This window comes from Micromesistius poutassou (assembly GCF_964030765.1).
Source record: "Micromesistius poutassou genome assembly, chromosome: 11".
NCBI lineage: Eukaryota > Metazoa > Chordata > Actinopteri > Gadiformes > Gadidae > Micromesistius > Micromesistius poutassou.
The window spans coordinates 97,794-120,606 of record NC_140281.1 but is presented as its reverse complement, the minus strand read 5'-3'; the positions used below and the strand labels follow the sequence as shown (position 1 = coordinate 120,606).

At 47.5% G+C, this 22,813-nt stretch overlaps 1 protein-coding gene across 1 annotated transcript in view; it reads left to right on the top strand.

Moving 5' to 3' along the window:
- Nucleotides 1–2,750: 2,750 nt before the first annotated feature.
- LOC311355817 (dedicator of cytokinesis protein 1-like) overlaps nt 2,751–22,813 on the top strand; it is a gene marked incomplete at its 3' end in the record, with an annotated part of 111,955 nt that continues 91,892 nt past the window's right edge. Inside the window, exon 1 of the mRNA XM_084475647.1 lies at nt 2,751–2,918. Coding sequence (XP_084331773.1) covers nt 2,876–2,918 — 43 coding nt within the window. The 5' untranslated portion in view covers nt 2,751–2,875. The remainder of the gene's footprint in view (nt 2,919–22,813) is intronic.

Below are 22,813 nucleotides of genomic sequence, written 5' to 3'. Positions count from 1 at the left end.
AAACGCACACACACAACTATCTATTCAAGCACATCCATTTTCACACTCCCCCCCCCCCCCCCCCCGCAAACAATAGAACATAACTTAACCGTAGCCCATAGATATATACACACCCTGATGAACTGCTGGTGACTCTCTTTATTGAAACCTCTCTCTAGAGCTCTGCTCTCAGGGTTGTTTGTGCGGCTTGTGGCCTGGTGATCTCGTGGTGAGCGGCTGACGGGAGCTCTCTGTCCTGGAGCCTCGGTTCCAGGCCCCATGTGATCGCTGCCTGCAGGGGCAGCGTGAGGACCGGGGAGGAGGCAGCAGGCCTCTGACTTGGGCGGGGGGGGGGGGGGGGCTCCAGTGTGTCACACAGTGTGACACAGCATGCAGGCCCCCCGTGACGTCCTGCTGCAGACGTTAACAGACGACGGGATGGACGGGACTTTCAGAGCCGCACGTCCAGGGGACAAATCCTCGGTCACATCTTTTGTGACGCTGAAGGTCGCTGGTTCGATTCCCCCCGGCTCCTCCTCCTCCTCCTAGCTGCAGAGTGTGGAGGTGTCCCCTGAGCGAGACGTGTCCCTCACCCTGACTGCTCCCTGACCCGCTGGCTGTCGCCCTGCGTGGTCGACTCCGCCGGCGGTGTGTGAATGTGTGCGTGAGTGGGTGAATGTTGAGCAATATTTTAAAGAGCTTTGAGTGGCCCCTGGTTAGAAAAGCGCGGTATTAATGTAATTAAGGTAATTAATTTAGTAGACAACTTGAATCATAGTAAAAGCAATACTTTTTGTTTAGTAATGCTAAAGGCTCCTACTTCTAATATTAAAGGTAGGATATGTAACAAATTGACCATACTTAATCCTATTACCATGATATGTAATCAGAGATTAAGGAAATTAAACCATCTAAAATTAGCCCAAACCGTTCTGCAGCCATGAAGCAAGCAGGACAAACTTGATCAACTAGGATTGGACTCGATTTTATAATAATTGCGCTTGTCTCAAAATTTAATGTCGTGCTCGGTTCCTCATCAACCTGGCAACCCGTGTGAGAGTCGCGACCGATGAGGAGGGGGCGTGTCCGATGAGGAGGGGGCGTGGCCGGGTGAGTTTGGTCTGCAGTTCCCAATTTAAACGCTCAGTGTCAATGTTACATAGTTTACCTTTCATATATTAATATGAATAAGGCTAATTATTTAATTGAATATTGTTGGTAATAATGATTATAATAATGATAATAATAGTATATATATATGTATATATATATATATAATAGTATATATAATATCTTGCACCTTATAAATCCACTAAGTTCCATTTTGCTCAGTATTTAATATTATCCTGGAACTGCTAAGCATCTTATTGTGTATATAGTGTATAGTGTTTGCATATTGTGTATTGTACTGTTTTTAATATCAATATTTGCCCTTATACCTTATATATATATCTAGGAAGCCTTGATTCAGATTAGGGTTAGGGTTAGGAAGCCTTGAATCAGATTAGGGTTAGGGTTAGGAAGCCTTGATTCAGATTAGGGTTAGGGTTAGGAAGCCTTGATTCAGATTAGAGTTAGGGTTAGGGTTAGGAAGCCTTGAATCAGATTAGGGTTGGGGTTAGGGTTAGGGTTAGAAGTTAAGGGTTAGGGTTTAGGGTTAGGGTTAGGGATAGGGTTAGAAGTTAAGGGTTAGGGTTCAGGGTTAGGGTTAGGGATAGGGTTAGAAGTTAAGGGTTAGGGTTTAATAAGTGAGCAGTATGCTGTGTGGCCATCATACTGTATGTGCACATCATGTGTGCACATACAGGAGAGTGTTAACGCCCTCTGCTGGCCAAACAGCATTATTTCCCCTTTGCAATGATTAAATATAATATTAAATACTTAAACTTCATCATTCTTTAATTTGAGCCCCGAGACTCCCTTTATAGCACAACTTCCAATGCTTAGAATAATATTGTTTATTTTCTTTTTAAGATTGTGTCGAAGAACACGCCATGGGTTCAAAGGGCCATTGTGAGAGGCTGTCTTTTAATACGATACTTGTGTTATCACGTCACATATAGTGCACAACATTTACATACTGTCCAATGTTTAAATTAATGATAAGAGTGGCGAGCTACTACTTATCTTCATTATCATATAAGCAGCCGAATATTAAACCAACGTCACCAGTAGGCTGGTTGGTATCAATAATCATAAACCGACATCATCATGCAAATTATAACAAGTTGTGTAAATAAATCCAATCAAACGTACTCAAACAACTAGAGTCGGCACATCTCAGGTAGGGTTTAGAAATTAGTGAGGTCCAGATTTTTGGACACAAAACCAAAGCTATACACTACACACACGAACTCATCGTCTGTAATGAAATAGATACAGAGGAATTGGTTGGCAAAAATACTTTTATTAAAATATGATTATATATTTTTTGTGTGTAATGTTAACGTATTCAACTCCTGATTATACAGTTATATAGCGCCGATTTGTTTACTTTCCTATATGAAAATGTATGAAAAAATCAAAAAATGTTTATATATCATTTTTTTAAATGTAGGAAATAATTACCAAGGTGCGGACTCGGTCACCTCATAGCTGTCCACGGCCACAGTAGATTCGTGTATAGATACATGCATAGATTAATGCATAGATACATGTATAGATTTTCATGTATAGATGCATTGTGTCTATATGATGCGTCCTCTCTAGGCGAGGCGCGCATCCTGCTCCACAGCGCCCCCCCGCGGCGCGTCCTGTCAGTGGTGGAAAATGGCTGCTCGCTGTAGCTCCCAAAATCACAGAGAAAACTGAAAAGTATTTCAAAACACACGAACACATCTCTGGACTCGCTTTTTGACACGGGAAAACGAGTTCCGGGGAATTTCCGACGCCGACCATGTCTCGCTGGGTGCCCACCAAGAAGGAAAAGTATGGTGTTGGTGAGTAGGAAAGTTCCCGATCCATCGTTAGCATGGCCTAGCTCTGCAGCGCATTGTCCAAGTTTGGGAACAATTGTGATTTAGCAAAGCTGTGCTTTCTGCATGTCGTCCAGTCCGCATAACTTTGCCTCAACGTGGCTCTTTGTTTTCCTAGGCTGGGGAAGGCAAATTATGATGATGGGGTGTGTGTGTGTGTGTGTGTGTGTGTGTGTGTGTGTGTGTGTCTGTGTGTGTGTGTGTGTGTCTGTGTGTCTGTGGGTTGTGTTCAACTACTTTGCATTCATGCAAAACCAGAAGTGAGAGTGTGTGTCCGGATCATACTTGGGATGGGATTCAGACTGTAGACCAGCCTGGACTCTAGAGACTCCAGCAGAGGCTAAATCATACTGTTGGTGCGGATTCAGACTGTAGACCAGAGTAGACTGTAGACTAGCCTAAACTAGACTCTGGGACACACTGTAGTACAGGCTAGACTGTAGATCTGACTAGACTAGAACAGGCTAGACTGTAGATCTGACAATACTAGAATGTATAACAGACTGAAGAACAGACTACACCAGAATGTACATCAGACTGTAGAACAGACTACACCAGAATGTACAACAGACTGTAGAACAGACTAGACTAGATGGGATGAGATTGTAGACTACTCTAGACTGCAGATCAGACTTTGGAAGTGACTGTACAACAGGTTAGACTGTGGATCAGCCTAGACTTGAGAGGACCGTAGAACAGACTAAACTAGACTGTAGAACAGAAGACTAGATAGGATCAGACAGTAGAAGACGCGCCTAGTGCAACAATTTCCTGTGTTGCGGAGAGGCCTGTAGTGGGAAAACGCTCCGCCCGCTTGTAACTGGGAGTAATGGTTTTATTTGCCTGGGACCTATTCTAGGAGGTGATTTATATTAGTTTACATTCGTATTCGCCGTCGTTGAGGAGGTGTGTTCTGAGGTCCCTGCTCTGTTGTTTGGGTCAGAGGAGAAACTGAGGGGACTTGACGGTCCACGTTGGATCCGATCGCTCCAGCTCACGCACCAGAACCACAAGGGATGGAATCGTGACTGGAAGACAGCAAGTCAACGTTGCAAATCATTGTGTTTTTTTTGACCTCACGGTCTTTTGTTGTTGTTGTGATTTAGAAACTAATCTAAAGCAAATCATGGACGGGAAAAAAATAATCGTCATTATTTTGTACCGTCTTTTATCAAATGTGTCTGATTTAACTATGCTGTATCCTAAATATATGACATAACAGGACAACAATTGTTTGTGTTGATGGTGATGATGGTGAAGATGACTGAAAACTTGCCCAAATCCAAAAGGTCCTCATCAATAGCGACATGTGAATTAAACCACGTATCTCTGGTCCCGCTGGCCCTACATGCACACAGCTGTCAGGTTGTACACAGAGACGCTGATGCGTTCGGCTCATGTTTGTGTTTATCAGACTCATTCCTAAACCCGGAAAAGAAAACATACTTTATCAATCCCTGAAGGGAAACCAAGGGAATAATATTCTGCTTCTCAACTTCCGATTCACACAGACTCCTTCCCATCAGCGTCTGAACAGCCCTCTGCAAACATCTCGGCATTCCCAGTAGTCGGTCGGAGAAGATGACTCATGCGTATTTATGGTGGCACGTGATTGGTGGAGACCCACATCCACAACCGCTGCAGTATAAAAAGCATCTCTGTGATGATTGAGAGGCACTAATAAGCCCCGTCGTATCTGCAATATCCTCCGTAGTGGAGCTATTTATGTCATCGCGTCGGGTCGCGACTCCCCCAGTGGCCCTCGGAACGTTTCAAACAACGCAGCGTACGCTCGGCCTAGCCTCTCTCTCTCAGGAGTTGGATCATGTGGCCCACGGCCGTGGGGTCGTTGGTTCGATTCCCCCGGCTTCTCCAAGCCAGGGGTTACACTATCTCTGAGAAAGGCACCTTTTACCCTCACTGCTCCCGACAAGCTGGCCGCCGCCCTGCATGTCTGTCCTGCGGGTCGGCGTGTTGACTTGTGCGATTGTGTGTATGACATGTTTGAATTTGAATGAATTTGAGTGAATTTGAGGCCCTGATTGTAGAGGTCTGTTGGCCACAGATTTGATTGGACAGTCCGTTTCCCATCGTTGTTGCATAACGCGCGTCGTGACATCCAGCCCCCTGGCAATTGGAGCAGCAACACCTTTTTAGAATGCTGGTGGTTGACGCCTCCTATTGCTCATTATTGTGAGGCAGAGAGTGGAGCCGGTAAGATGAGACGAGGCTACATCACTATAAAGATAACCGTTACAAGTGCAAAGTTGCGGGCCCCGTCAACACAGCAGGGCGCCCTGGTCAGGCACCTGGGTCCAAAACTCACGAGTTTGGGACAAGATTTTGTGTTATTGCTCTCCATTCCATGCGGTAGGCGTGTCTCTCTCTCACACACACACACACACACACACACACACACACACACACACACACACACACACACACACACACACACACACACACACACACACACACACACACACACCGACCGTAACAAGATTTTGTGTTGAAAAAGTTGTGCTTCATTTCTCCGGAGCCTCTGGGGCTGCGCACACCTAACTTTACCCAGAATGCACCAGGGGAACAATAAGGGTGTTGTTATTGTTGTTGTTTTTCTAACATTGTTTGGGAGGTGAAGGACGTGCCCCGGAGGCGCGGCGTGTGCGCTCCACCTCCTCATACAGCGGATGTGTCGGACTCCACCGGATTGTTCTCTTGAAGGTCTGGGAGCCCCGCAGCCCGCCAGACCTTCCTCTGGCGGGCTTCTTCGTCTGTGTGTCTGTACAGTGAAGCGGTCAAAGCGTTGCTGCAGTGTGAACGCCCCTGTTGACTTCACAGTGTGTGTGTGTGTGTGTGTGTGTGCACGTGTGTGCGTGACACAAGGCCAGTACTAAGTGGTCAACGACTTTTCATGACAGTGGGATAATTCCATTGAAACCAGTTCATCATTTGAGCCAGTGGTGCCATTTAAGTCCCGGGGAAATGTGAAGCATGCTGGTGACTGGTGAGGCTCGATCGGCACCGAAGCGGCGTTCACTCCTGGCAGCGCAGGAATGATTCGGGAAGAAATTGGGGAAAACTTTGACAAGTTACGTTCCCCCGTTCAGTTCAGTGTGAGGGAACGCTTTTGTCTGAGCAAATCCCAGGTGTGATTGTCTCTTTTCATTTCGTGTTCATCACAACGTGAGATCGAACCAGAAACATCCGCAGGGGAGAATACTTGAGGCTTGATGTTTGTTTGAAAAATACAAATTTGGGAGAGCACTCCACAACACAAGTGAATTCCGCAGGTACACAAAAATGCTTGTACCGTACACAAAATGGGCTTTTCCTTTCTGTGCAACAGAGAATTGTGTTGCCACTCTCCTGCTATAACTTTGATTGAACAGGGACCCACGGCACATGGCCTGGGTGGGGAAGGCAGGCAGTTTATTTGCAGCCCCTTACGATGCAGATTTGGATGGCAGGGAAATGCTGCATCCTGTGGGTCACTTGGCATCGCTGCTCATCTCCGACAATGACAAACCCTGCCTGTTCAAATCCTCCTTCTCACTCTCGGGGCGCTCGCTGTGTCCATCAATCCCGTTAGTCTCTCGCTCGTTCTCCCCCCTACTTTGTCTCTCTCTTGTCACTTTCTCCTCTCGTTCTTTGGCTCTGTCTCTCTGTATCGCTTGTTGTCTCTGGGATCTCTCTCTCTCTCTCTCTCTCTCTCTCTCTCTCTCTCTCTCTCTCTCTCTCTCTCTCTCTCTCTCTCTCTCTCTCTCTCTCTCTGGGTCTCAGTCCTTATCTCAAGTGTAGCTATGATTGGTTTTGAGGTTGTCTGTTAGCTTCTCCATCACTCACCAAGATGTTCTGGACATTATCCTCCATAAGAGGAGGCTGGTGGTCGCCTGGGACCTAGGAGGGGGGTCACTGAAGGAGGGAGACGAGGAGAGAGGGAGACGGAGAGAGAGAAGGAGGGAGACAATGAGGAAAGGAGAGGGAGAGGTACGAGGAGAGAGGGAGAGGTACGAGGAGAGAGGGACGAGTAGGGAGAGACAAGAAGAGGGAGAGACGAGGAGAGGGAGAGACCCACCTCATCCCCCACTGAGTACTCTATGAGCCCCCCCCATCACCTACGCCCAAGAACACATTTCTCCCACTCCCACCCACCGTGGCACTCGGATTGCAAATATGGGAGCAATTAAAACTCTGTCTCCATTGCTGCAGTGAGTGCATGTGTTTTGAATCCCCAGCCAAGTGAATTACCCTTAAAGCTTTGGGGCCACTTGGCGTGAACGATAGGAAACAATGTAGGAGTGAATGGTTATGGTAATGAGCGGAGAGTTAATAGTAAAGTGTGTTATGTGTTGATTGCCTTTTTTATTTTATTCTAATTTGTTCGGATACGGACGTCTTATGATGGATCGACGTGATATTGAATATGAATGATATCTAATTTTGTGATGAATTTCCTAGTAATTTTCAGATCTGTTTTAGGCTGGAATGAATAGAAAAATAAAATGCCTTTTCTCTGTTTTGGTCCTCACATTAATCACTGTGATTGTAATTATCCCTATGCTTAGCGAAAAATTAGAGCTAATTCCGCAAATATTGTTGCATTGTCATTATCAGGTTTTTGGATCAGAATATCCTTATGTTCAGTTCTCTCTCTCTCTGTGAGGCTCTCTCTCTCTGTGAGTCTCTCTCTCTATCTCTGTGAGTCTCTATCTGTGAGTCTCTCTCTCTCTCCCTCTGAGTCTCTCTCTCTCTCTCTCTCTCTCTCTCTCTGTGAGTCTCTCTCTCTCTCTGTGAGTCTCTCTCTCTGTGTCTCTCTCTCTCTCTGTGAGTCTCTCTCTCTGTGAGTCTCTCTCTCTCTGTGTCTCTCTCTCTCTCTCTCTGTGTCTGTGAGTCTCTCTCTCTGTCTGTGAGTCTCTCTCTCTCTCTCTCTCTCTCTCTCTCTCTCTCTCTCTCTCTCTCTCTCTCTCTCTCTCTCTCTCTCTCTCTCTCTCTCTCTCTCTGTGTCTGTGAGTCTCTCTCTCTCTCTCTCGCTCTCTCTCTCTCTCTCTCTCTCTCTCTCTGTGTCTGTGAGTCTCTCTTGTGAACAGTGGTTGTTGTTGTTGAATACTTCTCCGGTCACTCAACCATCCATACTTCATACTAGAGAGAGCTGCCTGCCTTCTCCCCAAAACGCCTGAACCTCCAAGAGGAACGCTCAACTGTCCAACGTGCTAAAGTACTTTTTGATGGAGCATAACAAACAGAAAACTGGTGATAAATAGGCCTGAGGAGAGCAGGGGAGAGATAGGCTGGAGCTCATCCTTCAGTCAGACGGCTCACTACCAGCTCCTAGGTTGTGCCATAGAGATATATATATATATATATACATACATACTGACTAGATATGGCCTGAGCTGCGATCTTGCCGCCATCTTGCCGCGGGGTCACCACCCCACCCGAATGAACGAACGACGATGGGACAAAGGTCAACATCACTCTGAATCGCCTTATTTTTAAGCAATCTTCAAGCGGGTTGGTTTCTGGTGTTCGTGATAATGATAGTAAAAAAAATAAATGTGAAAATTATAGATTTTTTTTTTTTTTTTTAACCATCAATACACGTCTGACGTATATGTCAGAAACCAACCTTGAAACCGCTTGACGATCGCTTAAAAACAAGGCGATTCATGATTGAGTGATGATGTTGAGTGTGAAAAGGACCTCTGTCCCGTCGACGTTCATTCATTCATTTCAGGTGGGCGGTGACCCCCGCGGCAAGATGGCGGGGCATTGTTGACGCACGCTCAGAAGCCGACTGGGATATCTGGTGGTCAGTAGTACGTGTGTCTATCTACGGGGTTGTGCTGCTGCATGTTTATCAGCAGAAACAGGAAGCCGAGCGCTGGCCTAAGAGGATACAAGGGGCCAGTGTTGGGGCGCTCTGACCACGGAGACTGGTTTTTGGTTTCTATGGCAGGAAGTGACCGGACGCCCTTTGGCACAGACATGGGGGTAGGCTATTCTTGTTTACAGAAACCCTCCCCCCCGCCCCCGCCCCGCCCTATCACCGGGCTGTTTGTCTCTGCAGCGGGAGAGAGGCTGTGTGTCCCCGCTGGGTTTGGTCTGTGCGCAAAATGGCCTCCCGCTTCCCTTTCGGCCCTCTGCTCTGTTTACGACCAGAGGAGGCGTTGTCCCGTCGACCGCACGGCCCGCTCGTCGGAGGGGAGAGGCCGTGGGGACCGTCGGCCGTCAGCGGCCATGAATCACATCTGAATCCCTCCTTCTCGTTTTCACACGTCTCTTCTCTCGTCATGTATTTACATTCAGGACATTGAGCTGAGTCGCTTTTATCCCCAAAAGCGACTTACAATAAGTACGTTTGTCAGAAGAAGGAGAAACGACACTATGGCCGTGTCCCAATTCAGGGATTGCATCCTTCGAAGGATGCGTCCTTCGAAGGATGCAGCCTTCGTAGACCGCGAAGGCTGCATCGAAGGCCGAACGAGCGTTGTGGAATGGGACGGTCTAGCCTACGGAGCATTTCCAGATTGCGCAACCAGCCGTTAACGTCCTTTACCTTGCGTGACCACGCGCCGCTCCTGTCTCCTAGCAACCCTGACAGCTGCGGTTCAAACCGGACAGTGGAGGAGATATATGGAGCCAGAAATTATCATTTTATTGGTTATGTTTTATCTTTTATTGGAGGAGTGGGAGAAGATTCACCGCCGGAGCCGGCGGGTGTAGAGGAAGAGAGGACGTTGGCTTAACGTTAATTAGTTTAACGTTATATGTCTAGCGTTAATGTAATTGAACTTTGACAATAAAGTTACATATTTAAAATGGTCCCAACCTTACTTTTATATAAAAAAATGTTTTTACATAGTTTTGTCATTAAATATGTATTCGCTGCAGCTGCTGCTTCCGCTCTCTCCGCGCCATTTCTGAAAAAATATCCAACGCGCAATGAATGTTGGGATACGTTGGGCCGTGAAGGATGCATCCGATACGTCCTTCAAATCCGGGAAACGAAGGCTGCATATCTCGGCCGCATTCGAAGGACCCTTCGAAATGGGACAGCACTTGACGTGCCGCTGTGACGTATGCGGTCTTCAAATGCGTCCTTCGAAGGATGCAACCCCTGAATTGGGACACGGCCTATATCTCTGTAATGTCGGTGCAGTAAGGATGCTCATAGAACCAAGTGCCACACACTAACCATCACTAGGTTAACACATTCCCCGTGTACAACAGAGACAGCTAGGATATGACGCTACACGATGCTGAGTACTATTTTTTTAAGAAGATTGAAGACGTACAACATACAATAAGTGAGTAAGAGGGGTGTGGGGGGTTAAGGGTGGAGCCTATGCAGAGTATAAGCGAACGCTTACAAGTTCTCTGAAGATCAAGTATACTTTTGCACGTACATATACTTAATTGCACGTCTCAATTGTGCGTCATGCTCCCCCTGAAAGGCGTACAGGCACGCGTCCGCGTGTCTGTGGGTGTTTACGCACAGTTTATATCCCGTGAGAGGGGTTCATGGTGGATGGTTTGATAGCCGTGTGCGCAGGAGTTTAATGTTGAGTTATTCCGATAGAGGGCCACTGTGCCCCTGAATCAGGCTGACGCAGAGCCCAGCCTCCCTCAACTCATTAAGTCCAACGGCACGGACATCGCTGTGATCAACTGTGAGGAAAAGCTCCGTGTGTGTGTGTGTGTGTGTGTGTGCGTGTGCGTGCGCGGCACTAGTCGTCACGTGTGGAGCTCTCAGTCTGAAAGATATCTTGTGAGAAGAATCACACACACCCTTAATCGATGATGACTTAGTGTATAATTAATTGACTCACCTGGTTGTCGCTGCGTTCCAGAGTGCATAAGTCCTTATCGTCGTCGTCCAGGTATACGCCCCCCTGGTTCCCGGCTCTCGTCGGAGGTCAATGCCGATGAGGCGAAATATCGCCGCCCTCCTTCGTTGAGACAAGAGAATCGATACGCTGGCGCCAAATAGCGACGGAGTACGTAATTAATAAAACAAGGCGCTCTTAACAGATTTCCCTCGCGCCCAGCGGCGCCGCTGCTGCATTGCTCCTCTAGGTGGCGCTCAACACGTGAATGAGGGGAAACTTGAACGGAAGTTAACTAGCCAGAGCTGAAAAAAAACTCAGTTTGGACCATGAATAAAGACATAAATCCAGCACTTAACCTTTTCACGGACAATTTGTATTCATAGTTAGGGCATGTATCGTGATGCAGCGTCGTAGGACTGTATGACAATATATAGCTTATTTCAGAAGCGCTGTATGGGCGATGTTATGGGTGTCGTGGGACATGTATCGGGTATCGTATCGCGAGGTACCCTGTGACTCACGCCCACCGCTCATTCGCTCGGCCGCAGGAACCACGAGGAGAGGAACCATCGCTTGGCGGCGGCGGCGTCGTTTTTGACACACGTCCAGCGTCCAGCGGCGTGCGGCGCGATCGGACAGCCGGCCCCCGTTTCATCATCAGCGCATTGGCTAAGTGGCTCCCCGCCGCCGCTCGGCTCGCCGCCACAGTGCCCGCCGAGCCCGACGGCTCTCATCGCGTTCCAACCCAGCGGCACGGCTGTCTGAAGTGACCCCGACCTTCCGCGCGTGTGTGTGTCGCGGTGATTGCTGCGATGCGATGCGGTGTGTCGTGTTCAAAATCGCTCCACTGTCTCCCGTCTATTCTGCAGGCGAGGTCTCCTCTGTAGACGTAGAGCGTCAGGCTAATGAAACGGTTGCGGATGTATCGTTTTAAAACATTGCCTTTCCACCTATGCCCATAGATCTTTATTGCAAGTGACTGTTGCTGGGCAATTAGCAGCTGGGTTTAGCGTTATTTAGCATTAGTGTCACGCTAATTGGGAATAAAGATGTCAGTGCGAGGCCACCGATGCGTATTCGCCGTGTTCGCCGTGTCTGTGGCGGACGCTCTCTCCCAGTTCACTGCTGTGCCGCTGAGCCAATTAGCGGTAGCGCCACGCAGCAGCCGTTGTGATCAGAGTTGACTGGACGCAGCCTCGTGTGAAACACAGCCAGTGGAAGGGAGGGCAGGCACGGGGCGTTGACCCCGTTAATTATACATTGTGTGTGTGTGTGTGTGTGTGTGTGTGTGTGTGTGTGTGTGTGTGTGTGTGTGTGTGTGTGTGTGTGTGTGTGTGTGTGTGTGTGTGTGTGTGTGTGTGTGTGTGTGTGTCCGTCCTACCCCTATTGATTTGTGCGTGCAGAGCAGCCGTGAGTGTGTATTGTGGTGGTGGAGCCCAGCTGGCCTCGGCCCGCTGACCGCTGACAGATGGTGAATGTTCTGGTCCACGTCAGACAGGGACACCGGGGGTCGTCGCCACGGAGACGTTCATCCCCTCATTAGGACCCGGGCGAGGGGTTTACAATGACGTCTGTCTAGGCGACAGAGTTGGTTCGCTAACTCTGGAGGTGATATTACTATCGCCCAGCTGGCATTTGCATACAGAGTTACTCTGTAGACTTTTTTTTGTAATAAATTGCGTGCGACACAAAGTCTCTCACCCACAAACTCTCCAACTAATGAATATTAATGTCCCCATTCTAATTGTGAACCGTGTTTTGTAAAACCCATCAGGCGATCTTGACAGTTTCCGAGTGCCTCGCCCAGAGCCTTCACCTCTGGGGCTGAAGGTGCCCAGCAGCAGTGGGTGTACTGCAGGAGCTCAGCTAGTTTGGGGGGTGGGGGGGTGGGGGGGGGGGGGGGGGGGGGGTGATGGATGGAGGAGCCATGGCTGCCAGAGTGGTCCAGACTGGGCCGGCGTGGGCGACGATGGTCACTCTGCTGCTCGACTGATGACCACAGAACAACAGTCCTGCTAATAGCCAGGCAGGACACACAGCCTGTGGGTTGATCAGTGGCTCACGCACGCACACACGCGTACACACACACACACGCTCGCACGCACGCACGCATGTACAAACACACGTACACACATGCACACGCACGCACGCACGCACGCACGCACGCACACACACACACACACACACAGTTTATAGTCACCGTGATGTTGGTGTTGCTTCGTGTTGCTTCGACATTTCTACTCTGGGATCGTCAAGTCCCAAAATATATAACGCCAATAAAAGAGTTGGTGTTGCATTGGTACATCATTTATAGCACAGGTCGCTTGAAAAAGGACCTGCTGAATGACTTCTGAACGTCACACTAGATTGTAAATGAATACATGTATTGTTCTGACTTCCTCGCATGTGTTAGCTGACACGGGAACCACAGACACAAGACATCAGAACAGCCCTATCAGCATGGTCTCCACCGGGCATTTAACAGACGCTTTTACGGCTCTTCCTACACACATTCACACACCGACGGCGGAGTCGACCACGCAGGGCGACAGCCAGCGGGTCGGGAGCAGTCAGGGTGAGGGCGTCTCGCTCAGGGACACCTCCACACTCCGCTAGGAGGAGCCGGGGATCCAACTAGCGTCCTTCCGGTTACAATCAACCAGCTGTACCTCCAGAAAATAATCAACTGGACTAGAGTTGATTATTGAAAACCACATAGCGAGCTACACGAACATCGTGGATACAGAATGGGAGGTTTATGTCCAGGCCTGCGAATGCGCTAACGAACAGGTTGAGCTCATTGGCATGAAGTCCTTTCAGTTGCTGCTGTCCTGTGGGGGTGTTGTGAAACCTGCATTGTCTTTGTGTTCAGGTGCTGGTAATAGAGGTGTCAGCCATTGATTGTGGGCTGGGATGGACGGCAGGGGAAATGGCATGCACGGCAAAAGACAGCCATTCAGGACTCCTGGCATTTGATGAAATGGCCTTTTGTGTGTGTGTGTGTGTGTGTGTGTGTGTGTGTGTGTGTGTGTGTGTGTGTGTGTGTGTGTGTGTGTGTGTGTGTGTGTGTGTGTGTGTGTGTGTGTGTGTGTGTGTGTGTGTGTGTGTGTGTGCGCGTGCGTGCGTTCTGGTTAATGGGAGAGCGAGGATATTAATGGCAGGCAATCGACGGACATCTCATGTGAGTGCAGCTTTTTAGGGTTTATTTTATTATTTCATTTATTTTTATTCCCATGTTTTAATATCTGTAATATTAAAAATTTGATATCTGTCTTGAGCTGAATGGGTTTTCATGGATTTTATAGAAGCGAGGGATTGCTACTGTTGTAAATTGCGGTGGGTTGGGGCTATGAAGGCTATGCGCCCTGTGCAGAGCTTTCATATATACAAAATATACAAAAGCACTTTTCTGCGTATGAAGACTCGAGTATGGCGTTCTGTATTTCACCTCATCTTCCACTCTTCAACCAGTCTGTACTAAACGACGGTAAGCTGTGAAGCCAGTCTGGGTCTTGCCCACTAATACTGCGCTGTAATAAGCAGAAGGACCTCACCGATATTGGATGGGTACGTCTCAACAAGCTGTCTGCAGCCTCATAAACCATCCAGTCCAGTGACCCTTCGTCTGTCCTCTGTTGTGATGGACGCCTCCTCGTGGCTTCGGCTGCAGATTGGATACTCAGGAAGGCTTGCATGATCAGCCGGACCCACGCTGGCCTACGTCACTGCCTGGCGCCCTCTCTGTTCCTGTCATGACTAGTCATACAGTCAACTATATTAACTTTAGTCACACTGACTGCTAACCGGCCATGTTGCATACCGATTCCCTGCCAAACTGGCCTCAGAGCATATCAGCATCGGTAACACCAACACATTGGGACTTATTAATGTTGAATCTCTGGCTAACAAATCCTTTTTAACCGTTTTATTGCCACCTCTGAACTTGATCAGATGTTTCTAAATGGAACTTGGCTAGAACAGAGAAGCGGTGAAACCATTTAGTCTGAGGCAGAGCCTCCCAACGCTCACTTGGTGGATGTGCGTTAGCGATGGAGAGGTTCAAGCTGTAGGGCTGTATCGGGTCACGGTTGTGTCTTTATATTTATCATGCTAATATCATTTTAGTCTTTTCTCAGTTTGCTCAGCCTGGTGGATTCACCTAGCGTATCTCAAATTACTTTGTACGGCATAAACACATTGTTCCTGTGTCACATTGTTCCTGTTAGTCTTGTAATCAATATCCCCTGTTACCCCAGTGAAGAAACGTGACTCATTGACTTGTTGTTCAGAGTAATTCAATCAAAGGGTGATCTCTGTAATGGACGCAGTGGCAATCGACCCCTTTGCAAAGCAGGAAAAATACATTTGTGGATCATAGCGTGAGTTATGGTTCTGTTTGATGTAGGTATGGCAGCGCACCAGTATATTGTTAGACCCAACCAGTCAGGTAAACATTGACCGCGCTGGTGCAGTGACCGACCTGAATAAATTCCAACCTAATGTTAAAGACGGAGCAACAGGGAGATTCAAGTCAAGACTCACTTGACCTAGACTCTGCGTAGCCCCCCCCCCACACACCCCTCTTAAACACTTATTGTACGTTTTACGTCCTGCACTTAATGTACGTACTTGGTACGTCGCATTGTGTAGCATCTTATCCCAGCTATCTGTGTTGTATACGGGGAACGGGTTAACCTAGCGGATGTTAGTGCTTGGCTCTGCACTTCTGGTTCTATGAACATCCTTACTGTACCAGCGATATATTGTTTCTCCTCCTCCTTCTTCTTCTTCTGACAAATGTACTTATTCTGAGTCGCTTTGGAAAAAAAAAATCGTCTGCTAAACGCCCCTCACTGTAAATGTACGATGCTAAACCCTTCTATTGATGATGTGGATAAGGGGGGGTGAACATTAGCCACAATACACACCAGCCTTCGCATTATCAAGATTAAGCAGAACAACCTGTATAATTAATGGTTTGTTCTGCCAAAGGGCGTGCAAGGGCCCTTAATGGAACAATCTTTCAATAAAGAAATATAACCCTTTGCTGCTACAGAAGGTGCTGCGTGTGAGAGTGGCAGGGTCATGCCGAGCGTCGTTTAGCCGCTGTTGTCGTGAAAAGGCTTTATACCGCGTGACTGAGTGCATCTATGACAAAGTGATGTTGAGTACAGGTTTGTGCTAATGGGCTCAGTGTTGGAAGACACCTGGTGGTCTGTGTTTACAGCTCTGCTGCTCCCCACTCCATCATCACACCCGTTATTGCCTGTAGAGGAGGCTCTAGATCAATCGTCTATCCCGCTTTAATGTGTATATAGTGTATAAATTGTCGTATTCAAGTTTCCCCCCCTTTAGTATTTTATTGATTTTTTTCTCGCCGTGCTGTCGTTGTTGGCCAAGCACAGAATAAAAATGCAACCTGACATTTGTAATGCGGAATATATTCAAGCAAATTGTATGTTATTCAAACTACATTGCGTAATACAATTCACACCCGACAGAGAGTCAAGCACTGGAGCTTTCTGCTCTGCAGCAAAGCTGCGTTCACCTCTGCACAAAGCAAAGCAGTGTGACGGATCTTCAAAGCAAACTTTTGGAGTCAATTCTCATCAAATATTTGGAGGAGAGTCGTGCCGTCATTAGCATGTGCGTCAGCAAAGTCGAACGGTAATTCAATCGCCACGTCCTTCTGTGCGGAGGGCGAGTATCTGTGAATTCAGTCAAACATTCAGTGTTTACCCCTCTTGTCTGCGTACTGAACTGTGGACGATCAGTAATTATTCAGGACCGCCTGCCCCGTTCCCGACTGCGTTAGCGGCTGTGGATTCAGAGAGGAAAACCCATCCCGATAGTCCTGCATGAGCTGATATCCCGGCGTTCTGATGTTTGTACAGGGGTGCAGTGTCCTATACTGAGGTCAAAGGTTAATCGCTCGGGAAAAACAGCTAATACTTAAAGGAAAAGTCCCAGATTTGACTTTCTATCTGGAAGTCAAAGCATCAGAATACCTGATGCATGATAGTGACCAGATCATCCGGTCGTTAATTCCTGAAAACCCAGAGTTAGCACACAGCTGACCTCGATGTTGACCGTCCACCAGTCTTGCTGAGCTCAGTGTCTTCCTCCTGCCGTTGGTATCAGGCGGAGACATTTCACATTTGAACAAACACCCTCACAATTCCACTGGAGCACGTTCCAGCCGTAGTTTCACCGTTTTAAGGCGGTCACGGAAGAAAAATCACGCCATCACGCTAGAGGATGTTAAATAGAGGCGGGGGGGGGGGGGGGGTAAAGGTTATATAAAGGACAAGTGGGATGTACCGGGCCAGTGGAAGGTGAGTCATCAGGCTCGTAAAAGGCCGTCACCCTGAAGGCTGCGACGGGGACTGATGCGCTACGGGGAGCGGCTGTCGTTACATTGGAACGACGCTCCTATAAATCACACATCCCGGTGTTCCCTGGCACGGCTCCACAGATCTCAGATCGTCCACTTCCTCTTCCCTTTTTACAGTAGAATATAGAATCCTGGGTTCGGCATTTCTCCTTTTTATACGTGTAGTAAGTTCCGTCTCGGTGATTCATCCCAAAAGCCGGTGAAACATTGACGAACAACCGGCGACTGTCCCGTTAAATCCACAGATTCAAATGAGCGTCTTCCTGGGCGCGAGAACGGCCACGCGCACGGTGTGCGGACGGTGCATAAATCATCTTTATTAACATGCGGACCCTGCATGCACCATGCATCTCCCAGCTCCTCTCTATAAGCGTTTCTATGCCATGACGGCGTGACCGTGTGTGCAGCGGACAAAGCCAGTGAGCTCAGTCTTGCAGGGCCAGCTCAGCCCGCTCTCTGCATGGGAACCAATGGCTGGAACGCTGCGCTCCCGTCTGTGATCATGTGTTCACAAGTTATGTCAACACTTGTCCTCCTCGTCCTTTGGGGCCCTGTTGTTGCACCAGAGATCATACACGACCCGGGCTCGTGCACGAGTTTCATATTCGTACGCCTTCAGTGGAAAGCAGAGGAAGAGAAAGTAAACTACGGTATCCTAGTATTCTTGTTCCAACCCGTCCGCCCTCGTCGTGACAAGCCCCTCTCCTGGCTGGGTGTACCCAGCATGCTGTGTTCACAATGGGCCAGCGTCGGCAAAATGGAGTTGAACAATCGTGCCAAGCTCAGCTCCCTGCCAGCCACCCAACGAAACAACACTAACTGAGGAATAGAAAAGCAGACTTGTTATTACATTTCCTGTTCCTGTGGAAATCTCCCCAGAAGCCTTTTGCACAATTAGTTCTGTTTACGGTGAGGTGTTCTGTGGAAGATAAAAAAAAATGCAAGGATGAGAAAATAGGAAAACGTGTGTGTGTGTGTGTGTGTGTGTCGGATCCAGATTCATACTGTAGCTAACTGCTGTGGTAGAGTTTCACTGAGATGTTTTGGTCTGATAATGAACAATGCCGGTGTAACGTATGCCTTATTATAATTTATATTCCAGTACATCATTACTGGAGATTCCCCAGTATAAACTTGTATATGTGTGTATAATGTGTATGCAAGTGTGCATTACAGCAGCAATCTTCGGCTCGCTATCTCAACCTCATAAAGTCGTCATGTATCAATCACAACTCTGAATATCATTGTATAAGTTGTTGAAACCAAAGTTAAAAATAACCATAAATAACTAAAAAAGTAACTGGAAAAAAAAAAAAGAAATAGGGGCAGATCACTCGGATTTATAACAGCCAGAATAAAAAGGGTTGGAGGTGGTGGGGTGAGACTGGGGGGGGGAGGTCTGCTGCACTCCCCATTTTATGATAATGTATCGTTTTATTTTATACAAAAAAATATATTTCTTCATTTTCATATTTTTTTTACGTGAAAACCCCTTTTAGGATTAACGCTCTCTCTATTCATTCACACCCACACGGTTGCATCAGTGATGGGGAAATACAAAGTTTCGGTCCTGAGTGACTCTTTCGGTCCTGAGCCTGACCCCAGTTTGTCCGTTAACCAAAGCGGTGTGGAGTCCGACAGTAACGCCTGGACTGAGCCAGTGAGGACCTATAATCTGCCCCGTGTGTCCGGCTTCCACCGCATGGAGGAGTGCTCTGTCTTAACGGGGGAAGATGGTGGTTGGTTTTCCCCTAGGCCTGAGCAACAAAACAATAAATGATCGTATCGTGATAGACTTTTGATCAATATCGATATAAAACATGTTCAATGTATATCGATAAGAGACCGGACCACCGAATCTAGCAGCTGGGTTTGTTACACAAACACGGTTCCATACTTCTTTACAATGTTTGAGCGTTTTTCATTGTTGTGTCGACATTGGAGTATTTATCAATGAAGGACAGTGGAAGGTCATTAAGGCTGGCTTTACACGACAACGCTCCCGGGTGAAACCGACAAAATATTTTATCAGATGTGCCTTTCGTTTAGACGGCGATGGCGTTTTCGGGGCTTAAAAACGCAAAAAAATGAACCCACCCTCCAGAGTGGAAATCTTAAAAAACGCTCCACCGTTTCCGTCTAAAGGGTTAACAACGCAAAAGTGTGCTGTGAGCTGCTCACGCTGGCTCTCGTCCCGTACGCGTTTACGTCACGTCCATGTGCAGTACAGGCAAACCACAACAAACATGTCGGATTTCACACACTTTTGCGTCACCGTATGCACGCAGATTTCCACCCAAAGACGCTCATCTAAACGAGCGATCTGTTCAGATCGTGTCGTGTAAAGCCAGCCTAAGTGTTAAACAGAAGTGTTTAAATCCAGCATGGTAATTCCTAGTCTTTCTAGGTCATTAAAATGTTCAATAGTTGTCGATATCGATCAATATGATCAAGTCATATCGTGATATGTCTTTCAGCCATATCGCCCGGGCCTAGCTCCTGACCTTCCTCTTCTTCCCGAGGCGATGACGAGCTCTGTAGTCTAAACTCAGTCTGGTTCAGCTGGCGGGGCGCAGACAGCCACCGGCACCGCGCCGCTCGATTCCAAGATGAGGCTATCTGCCGCCTTTCATCTCACCGCCAGTAGGTGGGTGATATTCACATGGTAATTAGGAAGGCCTGAATGTGAACATCCATAAACCACACCCGCACTACCCCTACCCCTCTAGCCCGGAGGGCTGGAGTCAGTAATTATCCTCCATTCAGGTCCCGGAGCTTTCATTCTGTGTGCTTATTGAGATCCACCCGCCCCGTTTAGGCAATATATAGAATGAATTCATCTGGTTTCAATATCACTCAATATTAAAATGCGCTCCCTCCCACCCTGTCTGTCTGTCTGTCTGTCTGTCTGTCTGTCTGTCTGTCTGTCTGTCTGTCTGTCTGTCTGTCTGTCTGTCTGTGTCTCATCCTCATGGAGAAATTCACACTATGGGCTCTGTTGCTCTTGTCTAACTCGACCAAGCCTCCCACGCCCAAATAAGCCAATCAGCAGTCTCGCATCTCGTCCCCTCGGGAGAGGGAGAGAAGGAGAGAGAGGGAGCCAGCCAGCGAGCGAGCTAGCTCCACCAGTGTTGTGTCTGCCATGGAGTTCACTTCTCAGCCCTCTCTCCCCAGAGTGTCAGTGGAGAGTGGGAGAGGGAGCGAGTCGTCCAACCGGTCCCTGCCTCCCAAAACAAACTGGGATTCCCCCCCCACCCCCCCGCCCCCCCGCCCCGCCCTGCCCCGGGGAGGAAGGGGCTAGACACCAGCCAGCATCGTTGATGGGATTTAAAAATCTGTCTCTGTGTCTCTGTCTGTCTCCTGGTCTCTCTCCCTGTGTGTGTGTGTGTGTGTGTGTGTGTGTGTGTGTGTGTGTGTGTGTGTGTGTGTGTGTGTGTGTGTGTGTGTGTGTGTGTGTGTGTGTGTGTGTGTGTGTGTGTGTGTGTGTGTGTGTGTGTGTGTGTGTGTGTGTGTGTGTCCCCCTTCACTTCAGAACTCACTGACTGTGGGTGTGATGAGAGGAGAGTGACGTTCAAGGCCAACATTGTTTTCTCTCACTCAAGGAAACTTTCTTAAACTTCTGATGGACTGTTGTATTTTCTCTTTCTTAATGAGCTGTTCCTGCCATCGTGAGCGGCTCCATCCAGGAATAATGGCCTTTCTTATATAAATGGAGCTATTTATAACCACCCTACTCCGTCACAACCGCATTAACAAGTATATCAATTCTGTGAATTAGCTTTTAATGAGGCGCGCCCACTAACTTGGAACGAAGCTGTTGTTGCACTTAAACATTTTCCATCCTTTAATTTCCACTTAAAGTTTTTAATGGAGGACGATTCGCCACCTCAAATGATTGTTCATACTAATATTTGTTATGGATACGAATAAGAAACGCATACAAACACAAGCTTATAGATAAAATGGGTTTTAAGATGCAGAAGGAGGACTCACTCGTGCTAGAAGGCTGCTTCAAAAAGTCATCTCGGTGCTTTCTCCCGACTAGGGATGTAACGGTTACCGGTGTAAACGGTAAACCCCTATAAAAATGTTGTCAATAACAGTTACCGTTTTCATTCCAAATAAAATGATTATCTCTGTGGATAAAAGAGTGTTGTCGGTGTGGAAAACCGTGTGCTTAAATCCTTCCCAGCGCTTCATCCGAGTCTCCGGAAGTTGCCGTGCAGGCGCACTATACTACACGTGAACACTCCAAAAATAAACAAGATAAGGGGAGTTATTTGTTTTTTATTAGTGGCTTATTTGTTTTTATTAGCGTGACGAGACGACCGTCATGCGCAATGACAACAATATCCCGAGTTTGAGATCTCAATCTTGGGATATTGGGCAATATCCCAAGGTAGAGAACAAATCTAATTACGCCATCTTAAGAGGTTCACGTGTAGCATATACTATATATATATATATATATATATATATATATATATTAGGAGTTCAGCACGGACGATCAATCTGGGCTTCCCTCAAGCCTGAAGTGCGGGGAAATTAACCAGATCTCAGATCTCTCTGTCTTAAGTAGTAGTAGTCGCCGTCGTCGTCGTCGTAGTATTTATACACGAGTCAAAGTACAAAACAACTAGCTGAGCGAGAGGAGGAGGAGGAGGAGGAGGAGGAGGAGGAGGTCGCTGTCACGGCGATCTGCGGAGGAAGTGTCGGCGGGAGACGGAGAGCGAGTAATTGTTTACATATTGTTCTTTATGTCTTGAATGTTTGGATTAAACCTGCACTACTGTAAATGTTCCTGACAAATAAGCTTTACACGCTGAACCCTTGTTCCATAATAAACACTGTTTTAAACACTTTTTAAAACTATTTCAGTTTGCGTAGGCCTATCAGTGCTTTCTGAACACACGTGAACACACAAAATACAGAGATAATACCGAAGACCGGGATCATTTTGGTCACAATAACCGTGAGGTAAAATGTTCATACCGTTACCTCCCTACTCTAAGTTACGCCGAGTTAAGGGCTGATTATGGTCCCACGTTGACGCAACCCAAGCGGGGGATGGACCCCTTACGTCCTTGCGGACCCTCCTTGCGTCCGCCGCAGTGGACGTGCGCCTCCCCGAAAATTGTAACCTTGCGTCGAGACGACGTGACAGCAGGGGGCTGTGATTGGTCCGCCCACTTAAAACCTAGGGCTGCTCGATTATGGAAACAATCATCATAATCACGATTATTTTGGTCAATATTGAAATCTCGATTATTTTGGAGTTTGAAAACATGATGCATTTATTCATAATTTCTCTCCAAAAAAAAAAAACACTTTTTAAATGAGAACTTTGAAATTTCCCCTTTAAAAAAAATACACAAAATGGTCAAATAGAAAATAAAGTCCAGATATGAATCCAGTTGTTTCTGCAATTTCTACAAAAAAATTGCAGAATTGGGGGGGGGGGGGGGGTTATAAATATAGGGCCTGTTAAGCCCTTTGAGACCGTACCTGTGATGAAGGGCTAGACAAATGAAATGAAATAGATTTGGATCTCCTCCGCCTGTCGTGTGCGTGCCCTCGGTCCGATGCACGCTGCAGCAGCAGCAGCAGCAGCCGAGTTGTGATGACGGATCACAGAG